At 34.2% G+C, this 21778-nt stretch overlaps 4 protein-coding genes across 5 annotated transcripts; 2 read left to right on the forward strand and 2 right to left on the reverse strand.

Annotated features, from left to right (window-relative positions):
• The first annotated feature begins 104 nt into the window (after positions 1 to 104).
• Positions 105 to 4887, forward strand: LOC141666794 (multiple C2 domain and transmembrane region protein 7-like). Of its 2 annotated transcripts, none has more exons than XM_074472991.1 (2): positions 105 to 374; positions 1573 to 4887. In XM_074472991.1, exon 2 carries the CDS (start codon positions 1669 to 1671, stop codon positions 4705 to 4707), a length of 3039 nt encoding a protein of 1012 aa, XP_074329092.1. In that variant the 5' UTR covers positions 105 to 374; positions 1573 to 1668; the 3' UTR covers positions 4708 to 4887. The 2 variants fall into 2 exon arrangements, with proteins under 2 accessions (XP_074329092.1, XP_074329091.1); XM_074472990.1 differs by having other exon boundaries at positions 1588 to 4887.
• Positions 4888 to 5039: 152 nt separating this feature from the next.
• Positions 5040 to 6691, forward strand: LOC141666795 (kiwellin-1-like). Its single transcript, XM_074472992.1, has one exon. It carries the CDS (start codon positions 5801 to 5803, stop codon positions 6380 to 6382), a length of 582 nt encoding a protein of 193 aa, XP_074329093.1. The 5' UTR covers positions 5040 to 5800; the 3' UTR covers positions 6383 to 6691.
• A 3667-nt stretch (positions 6692 to 10358) lies between these two features.
• Positions 10359 to 11983, reverse strand: LOC141664466 (BTB/POZ domain-containing protein At3g49900-like). The gene is made up of 3 exons (XM_074470418.1): positions 11918 to 11983; positions 10864 to 11397; positions 10359 to 10631 (listed from the first exon to the last, which is right to left on the reverse strand). Exons 1-3 carry the CDS (start codon positions 11981 to 11983, stop codon positions 10359 to 10361), a joined length of 873 nt encoding a protein of 290 aa, XP_074326519.1.
• Positions 11984 to 17000: 5017 nt separating this feature from the next.
• Positions 17001 to 18520, reverse strand: LOC141664021 (salt tolerance receptor-like cytoplasmic kinase 1). Its single transcript, XM_074469883.1, has one exon. The coding sequence runs from the start codon at positions 18316 to 18318 to the stop codon at positions 17269 to 17271; it is 1050 nt and encodes a 349-aa protein (XP_074325984.1). The 5' UTR covers positions 18319 to 18520; the 3' UTR covers positions 17001 to 17268.
• Positions 18521 to 21778: the final 3258 nt, after the last annotated feature.

A 21778-nucleotide genomic window follows, 5' to 3' on the forward strand; every position in this document is an offset into this window, starting at 1 on the left:
TGTTAAGACCAAACTGACCCAAGCGTAGACTTGGACTAATCAATGTTCTTTCTTGTTAAACTCCTAAACATTAAACATACATACAAAACAAATGTGTGTATTTATATGACTAGCTCATTTCCACCACGTCTCTCTCTCTCTCTCTCTCTCTCTCTCTCTCTCTTTCCTGTCTCTATCTCTGTACCGTCCCTGCATTTTCATTCATCTTTACCATACACTTTCTGAACTCTCTGAAACATTTATTAAATTGAATTCTTTGACTTACCCTTTTCATATCTTTGTAAATCTTGGTGACCCTTTTGAAATCTATCTTTGATACTCAACAACATGATCTAATTTACCCAGTCTTCTTGGTGCAACACTTGAGTCAAGAGGTGATTTTTTTTCAATTTTTTTGATGTATGATTTTTATTTTTATTAATAGTTTATAAAATTATTGATTATTTGTGTGTATGTGTGTAATTTGAGATTGAGCATATGTTTTGTTATTATATGATTTTTTATTGAGGAATGTTAGAAACCAAGATTCTCTCTTTTGGGTTGTCTCAAAGCATGTTCTTTTTGGATTTTGTTTGTTGGGTCAAAATCTAAATTTAGTAAAAAGCAAATTTTTATTTATTTATTATCACCAGTTGAAGATATTCAAGATTTTTTATAGACTTTATGTGGTGGTGGTGGACTGGTGGCCTCAGCAGTCAGCAGCAAATTGATAATTTTTTTTGGTAATTTATGTTCTTGTTGTGGTTTTATAATTTAGAATTGCATAATTTAGAAGCTGAAAAATGTGCAATTTTTGTTTTTGATCCTTTCTCTGTTGTCTAATTGACCATTTTGATGCTGTTTACTTTTTTGCTTTCCCTTATAAAGCTTTATCTTTGTGTTGAATTACTCGAAAATCTTGAATATTCTGTATGTACTTGCACTCTAGCTAGTTCTTATTCTTTCTATGAGATATTCTTCTCCACTACTGTTTTATCTTTGTTTGTGATGTGTTACTTCATAAAGGTGATTCCTTTAAAGGGCATGTGTTGAATTTTTATTAAATTTACTTTGAGCTTTAAATTTAGCATCTGCTGTAGAGATATTTTCAACTTTCGAAATGCTAGTTTTATGATACTAGTTTTGATGTGGGGTTTTAAATCGTAATTACATTGAGTACTCTTTGCTAAATTGTGGTGCCTAATGCCTGAGCGTCAATCAGCCTGTCATTGATAATCGACTCGATTTGAAATACTGTCATATATACATACGTTAGTATAGTGCAACAAGTCGGAGGTCTTACTCTACAACATTAGGATTCCGGTTACCAGTTTTGGCCAATCTTCCTTTTTTTTGTTTTGTTTTGTGTAAGCAACATGTGATACTGGTGTTTTTTTTGTTTATATTGTCGCATACTACAGAAACTGGTTCTACTTTTATTTGTTCAGATTTGAATCTAAACATGTGAGATACATGTGGAAGAAGTAACGTTTTTCTGGTACTGTTTTTGCTAGTGTTCTATGCATGTTAATTTCTTTCTGGAACCTCGGTCTTTAATAGCTTCACCATGTTCTGTCATCACTAGAATTCCAGTTGCTTTGTTTTCAGGTTTTGGTTGTAATCGGAGGTTCTGTCTAGTGATCGCAGTTCATTCATTGGCATTAATCATTATTTTTCAAACAAAACTCCATGAGCAATCTCAAACTAGGAGTGGAGGTTGTTGGTGCCCACAACCTTATGCCCAAAGATGGCCAAGGCTCATCCAGTGCCTTTGTGGAGCTCCAGTTTGATCATCAGACATTTCGGACCACTATCAAAGAGAAGGATCTTGACCCTGTTTGGAATGAGTCTTTCTACTTCAACATCTCTAATCCAGAAAATATACCAAATCTCACTCTTGAGGCCCATGTCTACAACAATAATAAAGCTAATAATTCCAAATCTTCCTTAGGCAAGGTTTGCATAACCGGGACATCATTTGTCCCCTACTCGGATGCTGTTGTTTTGCATTACCCTCTTGAAAAGCGAAGCATTTTCTCCCGTGTAAAAGGTGAGCTTGGTCTAAAGTTATTTCTCACTGATGATCCCAACATAAAGTCTTCTAATCCCCTTCCAATGGAGAGCTCTTCACAGAGAAATTCTTTATCGGCCCAAGCTCAAGCAACTGTACAACAGAATCAGAATTTCAATCAGAATCGATCCTCAAAGGTTAAAGATGAACCAGTACGCACATTCCACAATCTGGCAACCCCAAAGCAGCAACAGCAACAGCAACAACAGCCATATTATCCTAGCGCTTCTATGCAACAACAGCAACCATTACGATATGGTGTTGATGAGATGAGATCTGAACCTCGAGCGTCCAACCTTGTTCGCATGTACTCAGGTTCTCCTACACAACCAATGGAATATGCACTGAAAGAGACTAGTCCTTTCCTTGGAGGGGGTAGAATCGTTGGAGGTCGAGTGATACGTGCAGACAAACCAGCTAGTACTTATGATCTTGTTGAGCCAATGCAGTTCCTTTTTGTGCGAGTTGTCAAAGCTCGTGACCTCCCTACGATGGATGTTACTGGTAGTCTTGATCCTTACGTTGAAGTACGAGTTGGAAACTATAAAGGAGTCACTCAACACTTCTCAAAAACACATAACCCGGAATGGAATACAGTCTTCTCTTTCTCACGGGAGAGGGTGCAAACATCTGTGTTGGAAGTCGTAGTTAAAGATAAGGATTTGTTGAAAGATGATTTTGTTGGCATCGTTCGCTATGATATAACTGATGTTCCTACCCGAGTCCCTCCAGACAGTCCATTGGCACCAGAATGGTATCGTTTGGAAGACAAGAAAGGACAGAAAACCAAAGGAGAACTGATGCTTGCGGTCTGGATTGGAACACAGGCTGATGAGGCTTTTCCTGATGCTTGGCATTCCGATGCAGCTATTCCTGTTGATAGCTCAATGCCATCCACCCACATCCGCTCTAAAGTGTACCACTCCCCAAGACTATGGTATGTTCGTGTTAATGTGATTGAGGTTCAAGACCTGGTTTTGTCTGACAAGACTCGTTTTCCAGATGTATATGTTAAAGTACAGATAGGTAGCCAGGTTCTGAAAACAAAGCCGATTCAGGCACGATCTGTGAATGCAATGTGGAACGAGGATATGATGTTTGTTGCTGCTGAACCCTTTGAAGATCATCTTTTTCTATCCGTCGAAGAACGTGGTGGTCAGAACAAAGATGAAATTTTTGGAAGGGTTCTTATACCTTTGAACTCTGTTGAAAAGCGTGCCGATGATAGGATGATCCACTCCCGATGGTTTAATCTCCAAAAGGCAAGCATCACTGATGTTGAAGAGAAAAAAAAAGAAAAATTTGCTACTAGACTCAACCTTAGAGTTTGCCTTGATGGAGGGTATCATGTACTTGACGAGTCCACTCACTACAGCAGTGATCTCCGACCAACAGCAAAACAATTATGGAAGCCATCCATAGGTGTCTTGGAACTTGGCATTTTAAATGCTGATGGTCTCCACCCAATGAAGACGAGAGAGGGAAGGGGCACATCAGATACATATTGTGTAGCCAAATATGGCCACAAATGGATTCGGACCCGAACAATCAATGACACTTTGAGTCCCAAGTATAATGAGCAATACACATGGGAGGTTTTCGATCCAGCAACTGTTCTGACTGTAGGTGTTTTTGATAACAGCCAGCTTTTTGAGAATGGTTCCAGTGGAAACAGAGATATGAAAATCGGTAAGGTGCGTATTCGACTTTCTACTCTTGAAACTGGCCGTGTTTATACTCATTCATACCCGTTGCTAGTCCTTCATCCCTCTGGTGTAAAGAAGATGGGGGAACTGCATCTAGCAATCCGGTTTTCAAGCACATCAATGGCCAATATGATGTATATGTATTCACGACCCCTTTTGCCAAAAATGCATTATGTCAGGCCATTAACTGTGATGCAGCAAGACATGCTTCGACACCAAGCTGTCAACATTGTGGCGGCTAGGCTCAGCCGTGCTGAACCACCACTTAGGAAGGAAATAGTTGAGTACATGACTGATGCAGATTCACATCTTTGGAGCATGAGGCGAAGCAAGGCAAACTTTTTCCGCTTGATGTCAGTTTTTAATGGATTATTTGCTGTTGGAAAATGGTTTGGGGAGGTTTCCATGTGGAGGAATCCTGTCACTACAGTGCTAGTGCATGCTCTGTTTCTGATGCTTGTGTGCTTTCCGGAACTAATTCTTCCAACTGTGTTTCTATACATGTTTCTTATAGGACTGTGGAACTATCGGTTTCGGGCAAGATATCCCCCTCACATGAACACAAGAATCTCTTATGCTGATTCAGTTCAGCAGGATGAACTTGATGAAGAATTTGACACATTTCCTACATCTCGTAGCTCCGAGCTAGTTCGGATGAGGTACGACCGATTAAGGAGTGTGGCTGGGCGGATTCAGAGTGTTGTTGGCGACATAGCTAGCCAAGGGGAACGAGTGCAAGCGCTTCTCAGCTGGAGGGATCCGCGAGCTACTACCATATTTATAACATTCTGTCTAGTAACTGCCATTGTGTTGTATGTAACCCCTTTTCAGGTACTAACTGTGTTGACTGGATTTTATGTCATGAGGCATCCTAGGTTTCGTCATAAGTTGCCATCTGCACCACTCAATTTCTTCCGTAGGTTGCCTGCTAGGACCGATAGCATGCTGTGATTCTTCAGTTGATTTCCTGCTAGATTTTGTCTAAATTGCCAGTATTAGGTATGTTTGAAACTGGTTGTATATTTTTGTTGAATGTTTTATATTTTTAAGTTATGAACATGTCTTTGGCAAACCAAATGTTGGGTTCTAATTTTATATGCTGTTTCTTGAATGTTGATAAATTTCGCTTAAGAGTTGGGCAGGTCTTTTCATTGATAAATTTCGTGTTCTGCTGAATCTTGATTAGAACAGCATTTTCATTCCAGTTGACTCTTCATTAAAACAACATCATTTAAAGACAGCAGCTTTCACTTTGTCAGCTGTTGGATTTCCTCTGGAGCTACCAATGATAATCATGATCATCTATATATCATAAAACATTGTATGCATAATACATTTATATGTAACATCTAAGAGCCCGAGCTCTTTGTTGTGACTGCGGACTTGTGAGTCTAGTTTTCCCAAGCTCCTTGTTGTAACTGCGCTCTTTGTTGTAACTGCGGACTTGTGAGTCTAGTTTTCCCAAGCTCTTTGTTGTGACTGCGGACTTGTGTGATCGAGTTCATATACTAGAAAAACAGTACTTATCATGAAAGCAACATATACATGTAGTTTATCAATCAACACATCATTCCAGCTTTGTTCATCAAGATTCCTAATGCTACCACTTCCAATGCTCATGCTCTGTATGAATAGCTAAATCCTACTAGCTAAAGTTAAAGGGCTAGTAATTTGTACAGAAAATAACAATTTCGAGTTACAATCGAGGAGTGTTTTCTTGTCTTGTTGTTGGATATGAACAGCTCTAGTGACTCCTGAAGTAGGGGTTTAATTAGTATTGCAGTCAATAATACTAAAGACAAATATATGATTCATCAAGTACTATGATTCTGATATGATTAAACAAGTGCTGACTGAATACATTTTTCCTGTCATTTTCCATGAATTCTTGTTTAGTAAGCCCAAGCTAAGTTGAATCTTGGACTGAAGTGGTGAACAAACTGAGGCACACATAAAGAGTTCCATGGCCAACATGACTCTATATAAATAGTTGCACAGACATAAGACATAATCAGCCCCAAATCATAGATAAGTTTGAAGTAAGATGATGAAGAATCGAGATTCTTTATCAGGGTTGTCGACCCTCATTCTCTTCTCTGCAATTGCTCTGGTGGCAACAATTCAAACACTTGAGGCTGAGGCATGCAGTCCCAGTGGCAAGATTAGGGGTATAAAACCTCCACACGGGCAGTGCAACACCGAGAATGATTCAGACTGCTGCGTGAAAGGGAAGTTATACAATAAGTACAAATGCTCCCCTTCGGTGTCAAGTCACACGAAGGCAACCTTGACACTTAACAGTTTCCAGAAGGGTGGTGATGGCGGTGGTCCATCAGAGTGTGACGGTAAGTACCACTCTGATCATACCCCGGTGGTGGCACTGTCAACAGGGTGGTTTAATAACAGGAAGAGATGCAAGAATTTTATTGCCATTCACGGTAATGGCAAGAGTGTGAAAGCTATGGTGGTTGATGAGTGTGATTCCACAATGGGGTGTGATTCGGAGCATGATTATCAGCCACCTTGCAAGAACAATATCGTAGATGCCTCGAAAGCTGTCTGGAAAGCTCTGGGAGTGCATGAAAGTGACTGGGGAGAAATGGACATAACTTGGTCTGATGCTTGATATAATGGTCTCTGCTAATTGGTGTCCTGAATTGCTGATCATGTGTGCAACGTCTTCGTGGTAGATTTGAAACGCTATAAAATAAAACTTGTATTGGCTGTTGATTGCAGATTTGCAACCAATGGACATAGCTAAGAGTGATGGGGGATTAAACTTCTGATCTCCCAAAAATCTCATAAACATTCTGCTCGTTTTTGTGTAATGTTTCCAGTAAATTTTGTTTGAATCTACTACTGCATTTATCTGTACTTTGCCCAAAGATATATCAGAAAACATAAGAACTTCACTTGCATGAAGGGCTGCCGTGAGATTCAATGACCCTAGTCGAAATCACTTTATGAGGCCTAATATACATATTTCATGGATCAGAGGCGGATACAGGTTAAGGCCCTTGGGATCACGTACCCCCACTTTTATTAATTTTTTTTTATGTAGGACTCACAAATCAAACAACATCAGCATACAAAAACTTAACCTAGTATCCCTAGTTTCTAATTTTAAGTTTGTAAGTTGAACCCATGAAGTACCGGCAAATTTAACTTTTTAAACCAAATATGTGTTGTTTGTAAATATTTCAAAATTTTAAAAATATTACATTTAATTTTTAATTACTTTAAAAATTATAACCAGATGTTTGTATCCGCCACTGATAGAAATTCATATATATTTACTTAAAAAGTTACAAATTTTTGGGATTTTTATGTGTCGAGGGCCCTAGGCGCAAGTCTTGCTCGCCTATAGTGAGGGTCACCCCTGGTTGCATACATTATACATTATATCCTACATTCCTGCATATTACAAACTATACATTCTGAAACATCGAAAATCTAATTTTTGATAACAAAAATACGAAAATATCACATACAAAAAAGACCAAGAATGCAATAGATTGATGACTACATAAATTCTTCAAAGGTTTCCAGCACATTCAGAGTTAGCCTAGGTTCGCGCCCCTCAATCCTTCTTGTTTGTGTTCCAGAAAGCATCCGGTTGCAAAGAAGGATGAAGATGACGACGTAATGCTGGAATATGTATGTCTACCAGTTGAATGAAGAGCACGTCTGTAAGATAGGAGATGGAGCCACACAAGTCCAATTTCAAATATCTTCTTTAAAACATATTTGCTGATGCGGTTTTCACTGTGGCAAGAGAATCCTAATAACATCTTCTTGAAAACCGATGTAGACATAGATCGTCTGTTCACAAATCTTATGAAATCATCAACAGCATCTTGTATCTGAATAGCACACTCTCGTATTACTGACAATCCTGCATTGACTTTTGAATCACATTTATATTTCTCCTCGAATTCTTTTAACGTGCCTTGCACGCCCTCAAGAACACGTTGGCCTGCTCTCAGCTCGTCCCTCGCTCCATCTAAAGCTTGACAGTTGTATAAGAGCTCTAATCTTTTTGCAGCGTAATAGACCGTTAATGGAACTGTCATGTCGAGTGTTCGAGTTCTGAACCTTGTTAAAAAAGAAAGATACCTAGCACTTTTCAGGTACATTGCATCAATGTAGGTATTTATAGCGTGATCAAATAGTTACTGATATCAAATCTTGATTAGGATCGGTAGAATGTGTTCGATTTCGATTAGAAGTTGTAGAATAAAATGTTCTGTTTTCCCTTTCAAATCCTGAACACATTGTGTTTCTTTACACCTGCAGATTCATGAAAAATAGATTCACTGAAAGAAAATCTAGACCCTGTTTGGGAAATCTGGAAATAAATAACTTAAATGAAATCTGAAAATAAATAACTTAAATGAAATCTGAAAATAAATAACTTACGACTTAAAATGAATAAGTGAATTATAAGCCATAATTTTTTTCCACTTAAATGAACTAAAATAAATAATTATTAAATATAATTATCTAAATTCTTGAATTTTAAGTTAGATTAACATTTAAAAATATATATTTAAAAACTAAAATCAATAAAATCAGCGAAAAAACAAAATAAGTTGAAAAAAAGTACGTCGTTACAAACATTCAACTTAGCTGGATCGACAAACACTCGCTGATATGGGCTTATTAGTCATAAATGGCTTATAAGTTGACTGCCAAAGAGGCCCCTAATAAAGAGTAACTTTGTACTCCCTCCGTCCCAAAATATAAGTCTCTTTGACTTTTTACGCGTATTTTAAGGTGTATAAAAGTCATAACTCCGCATACTTTTTTCTAATTTTTCTTTTCTTAAATTAAAATTTAATATGTATACTTTTATCCGGAAAAAGAAAATTTGAAAAATAATTTGTGGAACTATCCTTTTTATTCATCTTAGAATACGCGTAAAAAATCAAAGGAACTTGTATTTTGGGACGGAAGTAGTAATAAGTGTACATTGATAAAGTATGCAAAGACATGAAAATATGAGTTTTATTATACTAATTCAACTTATTCTCGGTTACAATATAAAGGAGACTTATATAGCAAACAACTAAACACTTCATTCGTCTAAGATGGTACAAAAAGCTAAATACTAAAACGAAAAACAAAACTTAGCAAAATAAAACAAACCGAAAAACAAAAACAGAGGAACTATTCAGATTGTTGTTAAGTTGCTGTAATGTCCTCAAGTACTACATTGTACAATCCTTTTAAGCTCTTTAAGTCTGTCTTGAAGAAACAGATACTTCATGCTCATATCCCAGATTCTATCAAAAACATATTCGATTCGCATTCTCCGTCCGTCTACAATGCAAGAAACCTCTAATAACATCCTCCTGACACCTGATTTCCGCCTCATCATGAGTTGCAGATCAATAACCTCTTGTATTTGAAAAGCAAACTCTCGTATTCTCGACAGCAATCGATTCACTTCTGCATCATGATTGTAGTTCTCCTCGGCTTCTTTTAACGTACATTGCATTCTGTTCATCTCAAGTTTGGCTGATATCCATTGGTCCATCACTGCATCTAAAGCTTTGGAGCCATGTAACAACTGTAGTCTTGTTGCAGCATCATGGACTGCTGAGCTTGTTAATGCAACTGCCATGTTTATAATTTTGAAACGAAAATTAAACGTAAGTGTTTGCTTGTAGGGTTTGATTGACAATGTTCATGAGCATCAATGGATGTTGTATTTATAGAGACAAATAATTGAAATTCAATTTTGATGAGGAACTGAAAATTGTGTTAGATAGAAATTAAATTTTGATTAGGAATTGTAGAATGTGTTGATAGAATTAATCAAATTTACGTATTGGGCCCTTTCAGGGTTATGAAAAAGCTGGGCTTACATAATTTACTGTAAGGATAGGGCTGATCATTGAATTTGAACAAGATTGGCCCAAATGTTGTGAAATAAAGTTTGAAAGTTGTGAAATGGGACATAGCTTGAGCCCGATTCGTTAAAGACTCGAACTCGATCTTAGAACACAAAAATGTGTTTGTTAATTATACAAGCTCGAGCCGAGCTTTTTTCACGTCCGACTTGAATTCGGTTCGGTTTGGATCGAGTTCGGTTGAAAAAAATTCGAAAAAAATAATATTTTATATATTGAATTATTATGAAAATTATTTAGATTTTTTACAAATATTTCTCAATTATTGAGCCATATGGAAGTCAAGATATATATTTTAGTGATCTGAAAAAAGTTTCAGATATAAATAAATTTATTTATTTGATAGTTTAATAATTAACAAGTGATTTGACTACTACTTGTAACTTCCCATATTAATATTTTTGATTTTTTTAAAAAACTATGAATTATCGAGTACGAATGTCACGATCTATATATATTAGTGATATGATAAAAAAATTAGAAAAAAATTAATGTACTTATTTTCTATTTTAACAGTCAACCAGTAATTTGACCAGTACTTAATAATTCTTATTAGTATTCAATCTCATATTAATGTTTTAATTTTTCTTAATATTTATGAATGATTCAACCGTACGGACGTCAAGATCTATATATTTCAGTTATATGATAACATTTTCAGGAAAAAAAATTATTTTGTTTGTTCTTTTAACAATCAACCAATGGTTTAAATAGTAATGCACCCAGGGTATGTGCATCTGCAGTCTCACATTCAGTTTTCTCCGAGTCGTGGTTGTTTGCAGCAGATACTATTGTGCCACCAGCCTTCAGGCGCTCAATGTGCACCGCCTTAATTACAAACCTTATTGGAAGTCTTTGATTTTGAACAGCATGCATAAGAAGCTGAGGGGAAAGAATTTTGCAGTCAATGTAATTGCATATTCTCGTTTTCTGTTCATCTGTCACGTTCCCAGAATGTTCCTACACAGCAAAATTGTACACAACTGTAACAAAGGAAAAGATTACATGTAACACCCCAGTCCCACGTCGAGGAGATTTGAGACTTCTGTTCAGTTTATAAGACAAAGTACTACTACTATGTGGGCTAGTAGTTACCCAAGTTGGCTGCATTTGGAATAGTAGACTTCGGCTTAATTTTTCAGTTAAGTAATTTTCCGTAAATCAAATGATTTTGTATAAGATAAATGTATACCTCGAAATAAAAATCGATGATTTGGTATAGCAAGTCCTGACCAGCAGTCCCAGTTAACTTCTTGTACAAGGATTCTGCAATTAACTCAAAATCTTTGTAGCTCACTGTTTTAATGTCTTGGAGATAATTTACGATACTTTCTCCCTCGTCTACTTTTGAGGCCAATGCTTCAATACATTTGCTCACCAGATTAGCTGTTGTTTCTGCCTCAGGCATCTGAGAAAGACAGGATTGTAAAATCATAACCACAAATTTTCTGTTCACATCAATGGCTTTTTTGAAATAGTCTTCCGTCTTCTGGCACAGATTATCGCCTTTTGCTCCATCTTCTCCAGTCGACATCTCCAGCAACTCGGCTGCAATTCTGAGAGCAGCAACATTGATAGGAGTGATGACAATGGATCCTCCATAACAGTAACCTACTATGAATTCAAACGTTTGGGCTGTTATGTTCAACGGAGGTGAGATGGTAATTCGAGATGATTCTAATTCAAAGAGGCGCTTCAGGTAATTGCTCTTCGATCCCATACGTTCCTGCAGATGAGTTCAATCATAAAAACAAAGAAACGTAGCAGAATTTGTCACTAAAATTATACTCCCTCCGTCCCAATTCACCTGTCCAGTTTGACTTTTGCACTTAATATAAGGTGCATTCACTACATAGTTCCGTTATGCTGTCAATGCACCTTAAATTACACATAAAAGTCAAGCTAGACAGATAAATTGGGACCGAACAAAGAAACGTAGCAGAATTTGTCAGTAAAATTATACTCCATCCGTCCCAATTTACCTGTCCAGTTTGACTTTTGCACGTAATATAAGGTGCATTCATTACATAGTTCCGTTATGCTGCACCTTAAATTACGCATAAAAGTCAAACTGATCAGATAAATTGGGACGGAGGGAGTATAAGACAAGCGCGGGATCTTGTGCATGAGAGTATCACTATCACCTGCTGCTGTCTGTGAACTTAACAATGGATGGTTAGATTCTAACATGAACATGTACAACTAACACAGAACCATCAATATGGCATAGTATAAAATATATGTACCTTGTCTGCGAAGAAACAAGAACCTTGAACCAATATTTCAGCATTGGATGATGTTTTAGGCTCCATTGACTTAGACTTTGATGATAAAACTGAGCTCGATCGATCGGTTATTATATACTGGGAGTGAAGCCTAGGGTTTGTACTGTTTCCATAATTCTTTCTTATTTTCATATTTCACTGCCTTTCATGATTAATACGTTCAACTTATCAAATTTTTATAGTCAAATGGTGAAAAGTTAAAAAAAAGTGCTATTTTCTTGCTCTTTACGAGTGTCACTAACCGGTTCTATAACTAATGACGAAAATCGAGTTTATTCAAAAAATAATATTTTCGTGTCGTTGATCCGAATTTTTATTAATTATCTAATATTCAGTTTTCTCAAATTTTAAAAATCTGAATAAATAAATACTAATTGTAAAAATATTTTTTATCTTCATATTTTAAGTGATTTCTCGAAAAAACTCCTAAAATTCTAAAACATCTATAAATAGAGATGTTGAAAAATACGAAAACCGAAATTTGATTTGATCCGAAAGAAAACATGAAAAGCACGATCCGGCAAAAAACACTGCCCTGTCCAGCTCGGCACACGAGACTTAAACGGGCCTCATTTTTTCTTGAAATTCGGCCCGACCAAAACGAGAAAAATCTAGATAAAAGTTCGTTTCGGCCTGGATAAAAGGCCAGGCTTTTCAAAATGTCTGGATAAAAAATTGATTTTTTTATATAAAATTTAAAAATATACATTTAATAAAATTTTAAAAACTATATGCACTATTAGAAGCCGAACAAGTTATATTTGTTTGATTGTCGATTTCTTGCAGTAAATAACAATTGTCAAACTCTAAAGTTAATAAATGAGAACACTTAAATAAAATATAAAATAACATTATTTATTTTGGTTTCTAAACTGTTTCAAGATATTTTGAGTGTCTAAACTACTCACATCGATCAAAGTATATAATATAAAATATAGTATCGATATATAAATAAAAAAGTTAGGATATAAACCCGTTTCGGCCCAGTTTGTGAGCCTAAAACCGACATCATGTTTTAGAATAAGACCGGTTCAATTTTCAAAAAAGTCCGGCCCAACGTGTTTCTTCAAATTCGGGCTTTTTAAATCCCATCTAAAACCCAGTCCGAACTTGGGAATCTCCGATAAAACTACTACGTGCAGTTTCAATTTACGAATGGGTGTGGGCTTCTGTGAATCATGATATGAAAAATAGACCGCCGAAAACATTTACTATACAATAGAACATTCAACAATGAACTCGAGCTATAGAACAATAAATTGGATTTCTGAGATGGAAAGGTCATTAAAATACTTCTTGTAGCATTTTATTTTTTCCTAGATAACATCTTCTCGATTAATTTATTTGTTTATTGAGTATGTATGTGTTTTATTTAGAATATTTATTTGAAATATAGTTACGATCCTAACGATTAAGTTTAAATCAAAACATTCTTAAAAAACATTTTTCTGGCAAAAAAAACGTTTAAAATAATTAGGTAAAAAAAACATCAGTTTTGTTGATCATCGCGAAAACAATATATAAAAGATGTTAAATAACAATACATAATCAAGCACAGTTGAATAACTAAAGTGATTAAAAGTTTATTATATGTCGTCCCAGAATTCGCGCACCCCGAGAATTTATGAGAACGTATACTCATTTATAAGGCTGTAAATTATATTTGTTAAAAAAAAACAATATATAATCAAACAGATAAAATTATGGATAAATATATCAGATTGAACTAAATTTATATCCAAACTATTTATTATTTTGATCGTCCTAATCGGATCGCATTTTTGGATCAGATATTTTCATGTCAATCCCTGTTCATTTAAATTAGTAAATATATATCATATGTCTCCTTATCCTTTTTTTTTAATAAAATGTACTTGCATATGTTAATTCTTATCCAAATCAAGGTACATGAAATAAAGTCAGGAGCAGCACCAATCCGCTCCTTAGAACCTGACATGAAATATACTGCTTGAGTTAATTTATGAACTACAGTTCGCAAATCAACTCACAAAAACAATAAACACTTCCTCAGAGTGCTTAAGACTCTCGCTGCAAGCTTCCACTATAGTATCAAAATTAGATCGACCTCTATTTTTGTGAAAAGCGTCCACCAGTAGCATGGCATCTGAAATTAGTACAGATATTACTTGGTGTAGTGTTACTTTTATTTTATTTAATTGTTATTACGACGAATATACATTATATTTATATAATTATTTTGAAATTTCAACTCTTTCTAAATTGTTTATCTATGTATATAGACGTGCGTCAACTCATTATATAAAATTGAAAACGTAACTTCAAAACATGGTTTTGGAAAAACTCAACTTGGTCTTCCGTCTTCCTTTTTTGTAAGATTAAAAACGGCACTTCAATTGTTGTTTGATAAAGTAACGCTAGTTCACTTGGTACTTTGCATCTTTTTTTTTTAATTTTTTTAACCTAAAATACTATATAATTTTATATTTTCAAGCTTAAAACGCTATTTTAAGAGGTGTTTAGTTTATATTTTATTCATATTTATAAACATTTTAATATTTTAAAACCGTAAATTAAGAATCGGTGAACCGTTACTGATGATAACTGAGTGTATAATTTTCCTCTTATTGCTTCTTTTTTCAACCTAAACTCCATCTTTATTTTTTTCCGATATGTAAAAAAATCATTAAAATCTACAATCTAGTAGCGGTAAAACAATATTATTGTGCTTTTTCGAAGGTCAGAACAATCTCAAGCAAATACATAAAGACGATAATCTCAAAAACATAAAACATCTACAATATAATAGGGGTTAAAAAAATTATATAGATAAAAACTCGATGAAATAATAATCAATAAAGTAATAATCTCGCTAAAATAATATTTTTCTCCGGTCCCAACATAATAGACATAATGTATCTTTACTTTTGATAGAGTAATAAACTCGTTAAAGTAATATTTTTCTTGTTTCCAACCCCCGACCCTGTTAGTTTAAAGAGGTTTAACTTGAGTGCTTTTTCGAAGATCAGGCTGATCTCAAGCAATCCAGCCCCTGCGCAAGACCAAGAGCGAAATTCGCATCTTTTATAGCATCAATATTCTTCAAAACATACTCAATCCGATCTTCGCCTTCATCTTCATCATCACTGTAAGAACACACGAATAACATCCTCTCGAAACCAGATCTACGCCTGGCCATAAACTCTATGAGATCTTCATCAATAGCAGCTCTGACATTGCACGCATACCCTTCAATAACTTTCAATAACTGACAACAATCTTTTCACTCTTGGATCATGACTCTTAGCTTCTCCTAACGTGCTTTGCATGCCCTGGAGCTCACGTTGGCCTGCTTCGAGTTCCGTCCTCGCAGCTCCATCTAGAGCTTCATTGGCGGATTTTAACAAGTCCTGTAATTGTTTTGCAGCGCGAGAGACAGCTAAAGCAGCCGACATGTTTTTGTTTCTAGGGTTTGCAGGTTTTTGACGTTCATGCATGTGTGTTTGTTTGTATTTATAGAGATAAATTTAGTTGTTGTTTGATTTTTATTTTTTGCTAAATATCCGGTTTTCGATTTCGATTTCGATTTCGATTAGGAACTGTAAATTGTTTTGATGGATGGAAATAAATTTTGATTTGAAATTGAAGAATGTTTCGATAGATACGTTGGATTGGTCAAATTGACATGAGTAATAATTAACATTACCTCCATATCAAAATTATTTGTCCAGTTGATTTTTACGCATATTTTAATTTAAACTTTTTATTATAAATGTAACATTTTTATAAAAAGTTAATATAATTATACGGTCGATATACATTAAATTATATGAAAAGTCAAAGTGAAGAAAAGTAAAAAGGAACATTAATGAATTTATGAAATTAATGTATTTTAAATTACGTGAAAAAATAGATTAAACAAGGTAAATTGGGACCGAGAGAGCAAGTATATTTACTTTTATTAGTTACAAAACGAACATTTTCTAATTGAAGTCAAATATCAATTCAGACTATGGGCTTAAATCGTTGCTAGCAGGCTCTAAGTTACGAGGCTTAATCGCAAATCGGGTAACCGGATCGATTCGGATTAGATGAATTTCGGATCGGTTTCATTTTCAGATTATGATATAATTGGAGGTCAATCGAATGTGATTGGGTTCGGGTCTAATTCGGATTAAAAGAGAATGAAATTCAGATAAAGATCGGACAAAATTTGGTGGATTAAATTCGGTTCGGATATCTTCGGATCATAAATTATTTATTTTTTCATTTTGTGAGACATAAAAAAAATATCTTTTTATTAAATGTAGTACTTTTAATATAATATAAGTTTCTTTTATATTAATTTATGATTAAATAATTATAATATCAAAATAAAATATATTTAAGTATAAATTTTGCTTATTTGGGATATATTTTGTTCGGATAATATATGATTCGATTTTGTTCAGTTCGAATTTACAATCGGATCAAGTATTTTATATCATTTTCGGTTAAATTTTCGGTTCACACAATTTTCGGATCGGATCTCGGATTCATAGATTTTGGTTCGATTTTTCGAATCCAGACCCATTTTATCAGGTTTACAAGTACCCTTCAACTAGGTTTTTAAAATATTGGGCTTATATTATTAAGTTATTGGGCTTAGACCATAAACGCTCCCAATTACAACTTACAAGTACCCTTTATGTTGTATATCAAGTTATTGGACTTTAGGTTGGCCTGCTATCAGATTTGTCTTACAATTTTGGAGTGAAAGTGTTGCTTTCGCTCGTGTTAAAAACTTGGAAGCATTATTTTATTTACCCTTCACTTACTTTTATTTTTTTTTTTAATTCGGGAGCAAGCGGTAATACACGCGATTAAGATTTCGATTACCGTCAATACGGCTCATTAACCATGAACCAAGCGTACTTTTAATATATGTTCTAATAAATCTCGGAAATTAGCGAGAATCAAACTCATAATTCGAAACGGGAAGCGATAAGAAGATAACAAAGTCTTGTACTCTTGTGATTGAAATTGCATGGTATGTAAAATGTGCAAAATAATTATAACTCTACTCAACTACATTGATGTAATGTCTTTCATTATTTATTGTGATTTGTATGTTCTACCTTTCAAAAACAAGACAATTTGACTTAGACAAGCCCATAATTTATACTAGTAAGCTAGTAGTTAGTGATTGTGAGTTCTACCTTCCAACACACATAATACTGACTCTGACAACTACATAAACAATCATCATTCTATTTTGTGTTTTTCTGCAGAACAATTCAATGACATCAATTTACATTCTCATCACAGTAATTAACAGGAAACTTAACTTGAATTCATCCTTTTGCAGAACTTGTAAATTTCTCATATGATATAGAAGAGACTTGTTCTTTCATTGCTGTTACAATTTCTGCTGCAGAAAGCCTAATGCTGGGAGATCTTCGCAAGCACATAGCCGAAACAGAAGTCATAACCCTAGCCTCTTCCAAGTCGAATGTGTGATCGTTTTTGATCCGTGGATCGATCATTTCTTCGATCTTTGCTGCATCTCTCAACATTGGATCAGCAATTGATGTCAGGTTTTGTCTGGTTTCAGCACAAAACGCTTCCTTTCCTGTAATAAGCTCCAGAAGGATGATCCCGAAACTGTAAACATCCTGTTTCTTGGAAGCAAGTCCTGTTTTTAGGTAGTGGGGATCGACGTAGCCTTGAGAACCAACAATCATCCGATGATGTTTCATCGATGATGGGGGTGGTAGTACTAACGATGAAAACCCCATCTTGGCAGAGCCAAAGTCGCAGAGTTTACAATTATAATCCTTGTCAAGAAGAACATTTGAGGCCTTGATATCACCATGGACTATCTGCAAGCTACACTTATCATGCAAATATTCGATTGCTAAAGCAAGCTGATAAGCTATAACCATCCGTTTCCTCCACGAAAGAGTTTTATTCTCTCGAGAACATCTCAGATTCTCATCAAGCGTTCCATTACACATGTAATCAAACACCAACACACCTTCATCGCGTTCATCACAATAGCCCTTGAGCTCAACGATATTCGGATGAGAAACACTAAGCAAGATCTTCAGTTCTTGCTTGAAAACTTGATTGAGACGCTCACTGCTGCACTGAATCTTGACAGCTCCCAGCGACGAATCAGAAAACTTAGCGAGATAAACAGAGCTAAAACCGCCATATCCAATCATCCGAGACCTGCAACATTTCATCGTAACCGCTTCAATCTCGTCCCAACTAAACCTCCTCATAGAAACCTCCACTGATTTACTGCAACTATCATTTTTAGTACCACTAGAAACCACAATAACACCATCATGAACGCGTTTACGACTAATCTTGAACTTCAAGTACTTGAGGAAAGCCATGATGACAAAATAAGCGAAAAATCAAATCGTCGAAAATGAGGTAAATGGAACTAATGAAGTGCTGATGAATGAAAATCACTTTGTTGTGATGATATTTATGCAGTATGAGCCAAAAAGAGAGGTGGAAGCAACCAAGAAGATGGAATTTTGTAGCTCAGAACTTAAAAATGTACAATACCAACACCACCTGCAGACAAATAGTTCTAATATTGGTTCTTTTAATATGTTCCTCGTGTGATTTTAAGTTGCAGGCTGCCCTGACTGCCCGTGTCCATGTCAGCAAGCCACGTATTACCAACAATATTCATCAAAATAATTTCAAATACGACTGTTCTTCTGTCGCAATCTCATAATAATCGATATATATTACTCCCTCCATCTCATCTCATATTATTTGTCTTGTTTTGACTATTATGGAGTAAAACTGATTACACTTTGACCGACAATTAAGACAAATTTATATGATATCTTAAAATATTAAAAAATATATTTATATTTTCTAATAATACAAGTTTTGAATCATATTTAATTATAAACAAAGTGTAATTTACGGTCAAAATATAAAAAAGTTGACTATGTACTAGTCAAAACAACATACATAATAATATAAGATAGAGGGAGTAAAAATTTACAAATTTGTGCCTTTGGTCAATGAAATATATATGATAAAATATACTCCCTCCGTCTTTTTCTTGTCCATCAATCAATATTTACATTTTATTCGATCAACTCAAATATATTAATAGTTGTCATTATATAGTTACTGAATTACTATATTTACCTTATTTTTTGTTACTATTCACATATTTTTTACCATAATTATTAAAATGGACAATTTTTTTGAGACAAGCAATAACGGAAACCGCGGACAAGAAAATCGGGACGGAGGGAGTATCTTATTTATTTGAAAAGGAAAGTTGTTCTTAAATTCACAATTTTTCACGATATAATCGTATTTTGATGATTCGATCGTGTAATTGTTAAGACTATGACTAAATATTATTTTTATATTATTATTTTTGTTCAATTTTAAGGTGTAAAGTGATGTTTTATTATATAAATATGTTTTTTTGTCTATGGTATACTATAAAGCAATTGATTTAAGTCATCGTATTGCATATAATTTTCCATATAATTTTATGTATCATTTTTTATATTGTAATTTAACAAAGATCGTTTTACCGAACGGAACCCAGATTTATATACAGTTAATTTTTTTAAAATTTAATAGGCTTCGAAAATCATACAAAATAAAATTTTAGCAAATATATTATCTTATCGAAAAATGCCCAAAATATATCACTTTTCACATTCAACTGCCCAAAATACTCAGATGCGCGCGAACCGCCCAAAATACCCACAAAATACGCATTTCAGGGATGCGTAGTTAATCTTTCAAATTTTAATAAAGAGTACGCATGTTCCACATGCGTATTCACTAAAATACAAAAAGTGAATCTGCATGTGCCACATGCGTAGTCTTTATAAAAAATTGAAATAATAAATACGCATCTCTCACATGCGTATTCAATAGGTATTTTGGGCATACAGTCCCGCCAATTGGTATTTTGGGCGTACAGTCCCGTCAATTGGCATTTTGGACATTTTTCCCCAAATTGTGGTTATTTTGGTTTTTCACCCTATTTTATCTATTCAGAATAAAAATAAACTGTTTATATTATATTGTATAGTAATATATTGAGATCGAAATAATATATTATTTTAACAAATATATATTTTTAAAATGCTAGACCCCATAAATGAATCAAATCTATTAAGATTAAGAACCGACTACTTAGAAGCGGACCGGCACCGAAACATACGCTACATGCATCCAACACCGACAGACAAAATAGTGGTAGGAGCTTTTCTAACACACATTTGTTTTTTTTTATTTTCAAATCCACAATTGTTTTAAATACGTTCTCGTGCGGTTTTGTTTAGACAACTTTAGATCTTTGCCCATTTTGTTTGACTCTCATATATCACCTACTATAGTATGCACCCAAATTAACATACTCATTGTATCTGTTAAAATATATACGTTTGATTTAGATACGGAGGTCAAGAAAAAAAGAAAATATTATAAGAAAAAGTAAAAAAAATGGGTAATGTGGTGATACCGATCAATATTTAATATATAGAGTCAGAGCATCTCAAATGGGGTTGGCTAAAATGATATAAAATACTGATTATCTAAATTTTACTGAACATGTAAGTGATTGTACTTCAACGGGATTGGCTATAATGATTGGGTATATTTTTAAAAATGGTATGTTAATATTAATTCAAGTTATTATAAATAGAATATTTAATTTCAATATGGTAATAGATGATGTGGAGTTATGTTACACGTCCTAGTGGTTCAGCTAATATGACGAGTTTAGCTAAAATTTTAACTAAGGGGAATGTCCCATTGGAGAGCAATTTATTTTTACATAATCTCTATAATTATATATATAGTATGCCACCTAGATTTTTAGCTAAGGGCTTTTGACCATTGGAGATGCTCTTAGTAGTGAAAAAAATAGTGGATGCAGATGGGTATAGTTAATTTTTATATTATAAATTTTTTACTATTTTTAGTAAGTGGTGAAATGTGTGAAATTGAATAGAACGTCTTAAAAAAGGAAGTGTATAGAAATAAATGGGACAGAGAAAATATCACCTATAGAAAATTAGTTCTCAAAATAGTTATAAAATGACATATGTCAGATTTTTACCGATTAAATGTAAATAAATCCCCTACCTTCACAATAATATTATTAATTAAATTATTTCATACTGACACGTCATTCATATCACGTCATTTTATAATAATTTTTTGTAATTTTTTTTATGAATATAACATTTACTCAAATTATTTGTACATTATATGGGGGAGCCAATGCAAATTTACCATTTCAAGATTCTATATTCGATAAATTTATTAGGCGATAATAATAATAATAATATTGATATATTATTCTAATACTTGTCAGAAAAAATTAAAGTACGCGTAAACTGGTCCGAAAACTAAAAATACGAAGGAATTGAATTAGGATACAACCCATCACCTAACAAATGTATAACCAGGACGGTGGTACTCATTAAAGGTGAGAGAGGTCCCATGTAGATTTAATTCAGACCATGAAATCCAATTGAAACCAAATTTTAATAATTGAGAAATAGACTTTGGTCACTTTCCTATGCGCACCGTACGATTATAATAATATATCATCATATATAATAATATATAAAATAAAATCATATCGCAATGTTTTTCCGGCACTTTGTTGATTGCTAAGTTGGTAGAGGTGCATGGATACTAGCCAATGGAAATTAAATTTTTAGAATCATCTTTTGTCATTTTCCTAGGAAGCTACTTGGATGTTTTAAAACCATTATTTTAGTGCTTTTCTTGAGTATACAACCAGATTAGCATATGGTTACTTTATATTTAACTCCTATCCCAATTACT

Source organism: Apium graveolens, chromosome 6 (assembly GCF_009905375.1).
Source record: "Apium graveolens cultivar Ventura chromosome 6, ASM990537v1, whole genome shotgun sequence".
In the NCBI taxonomy this organism is placed as follows: Eukaryota; Viridiplantae; Streptophyta; class Magnoliopsida; order Apiales; family Apiaceae; genus Apium; species Apium graveolens.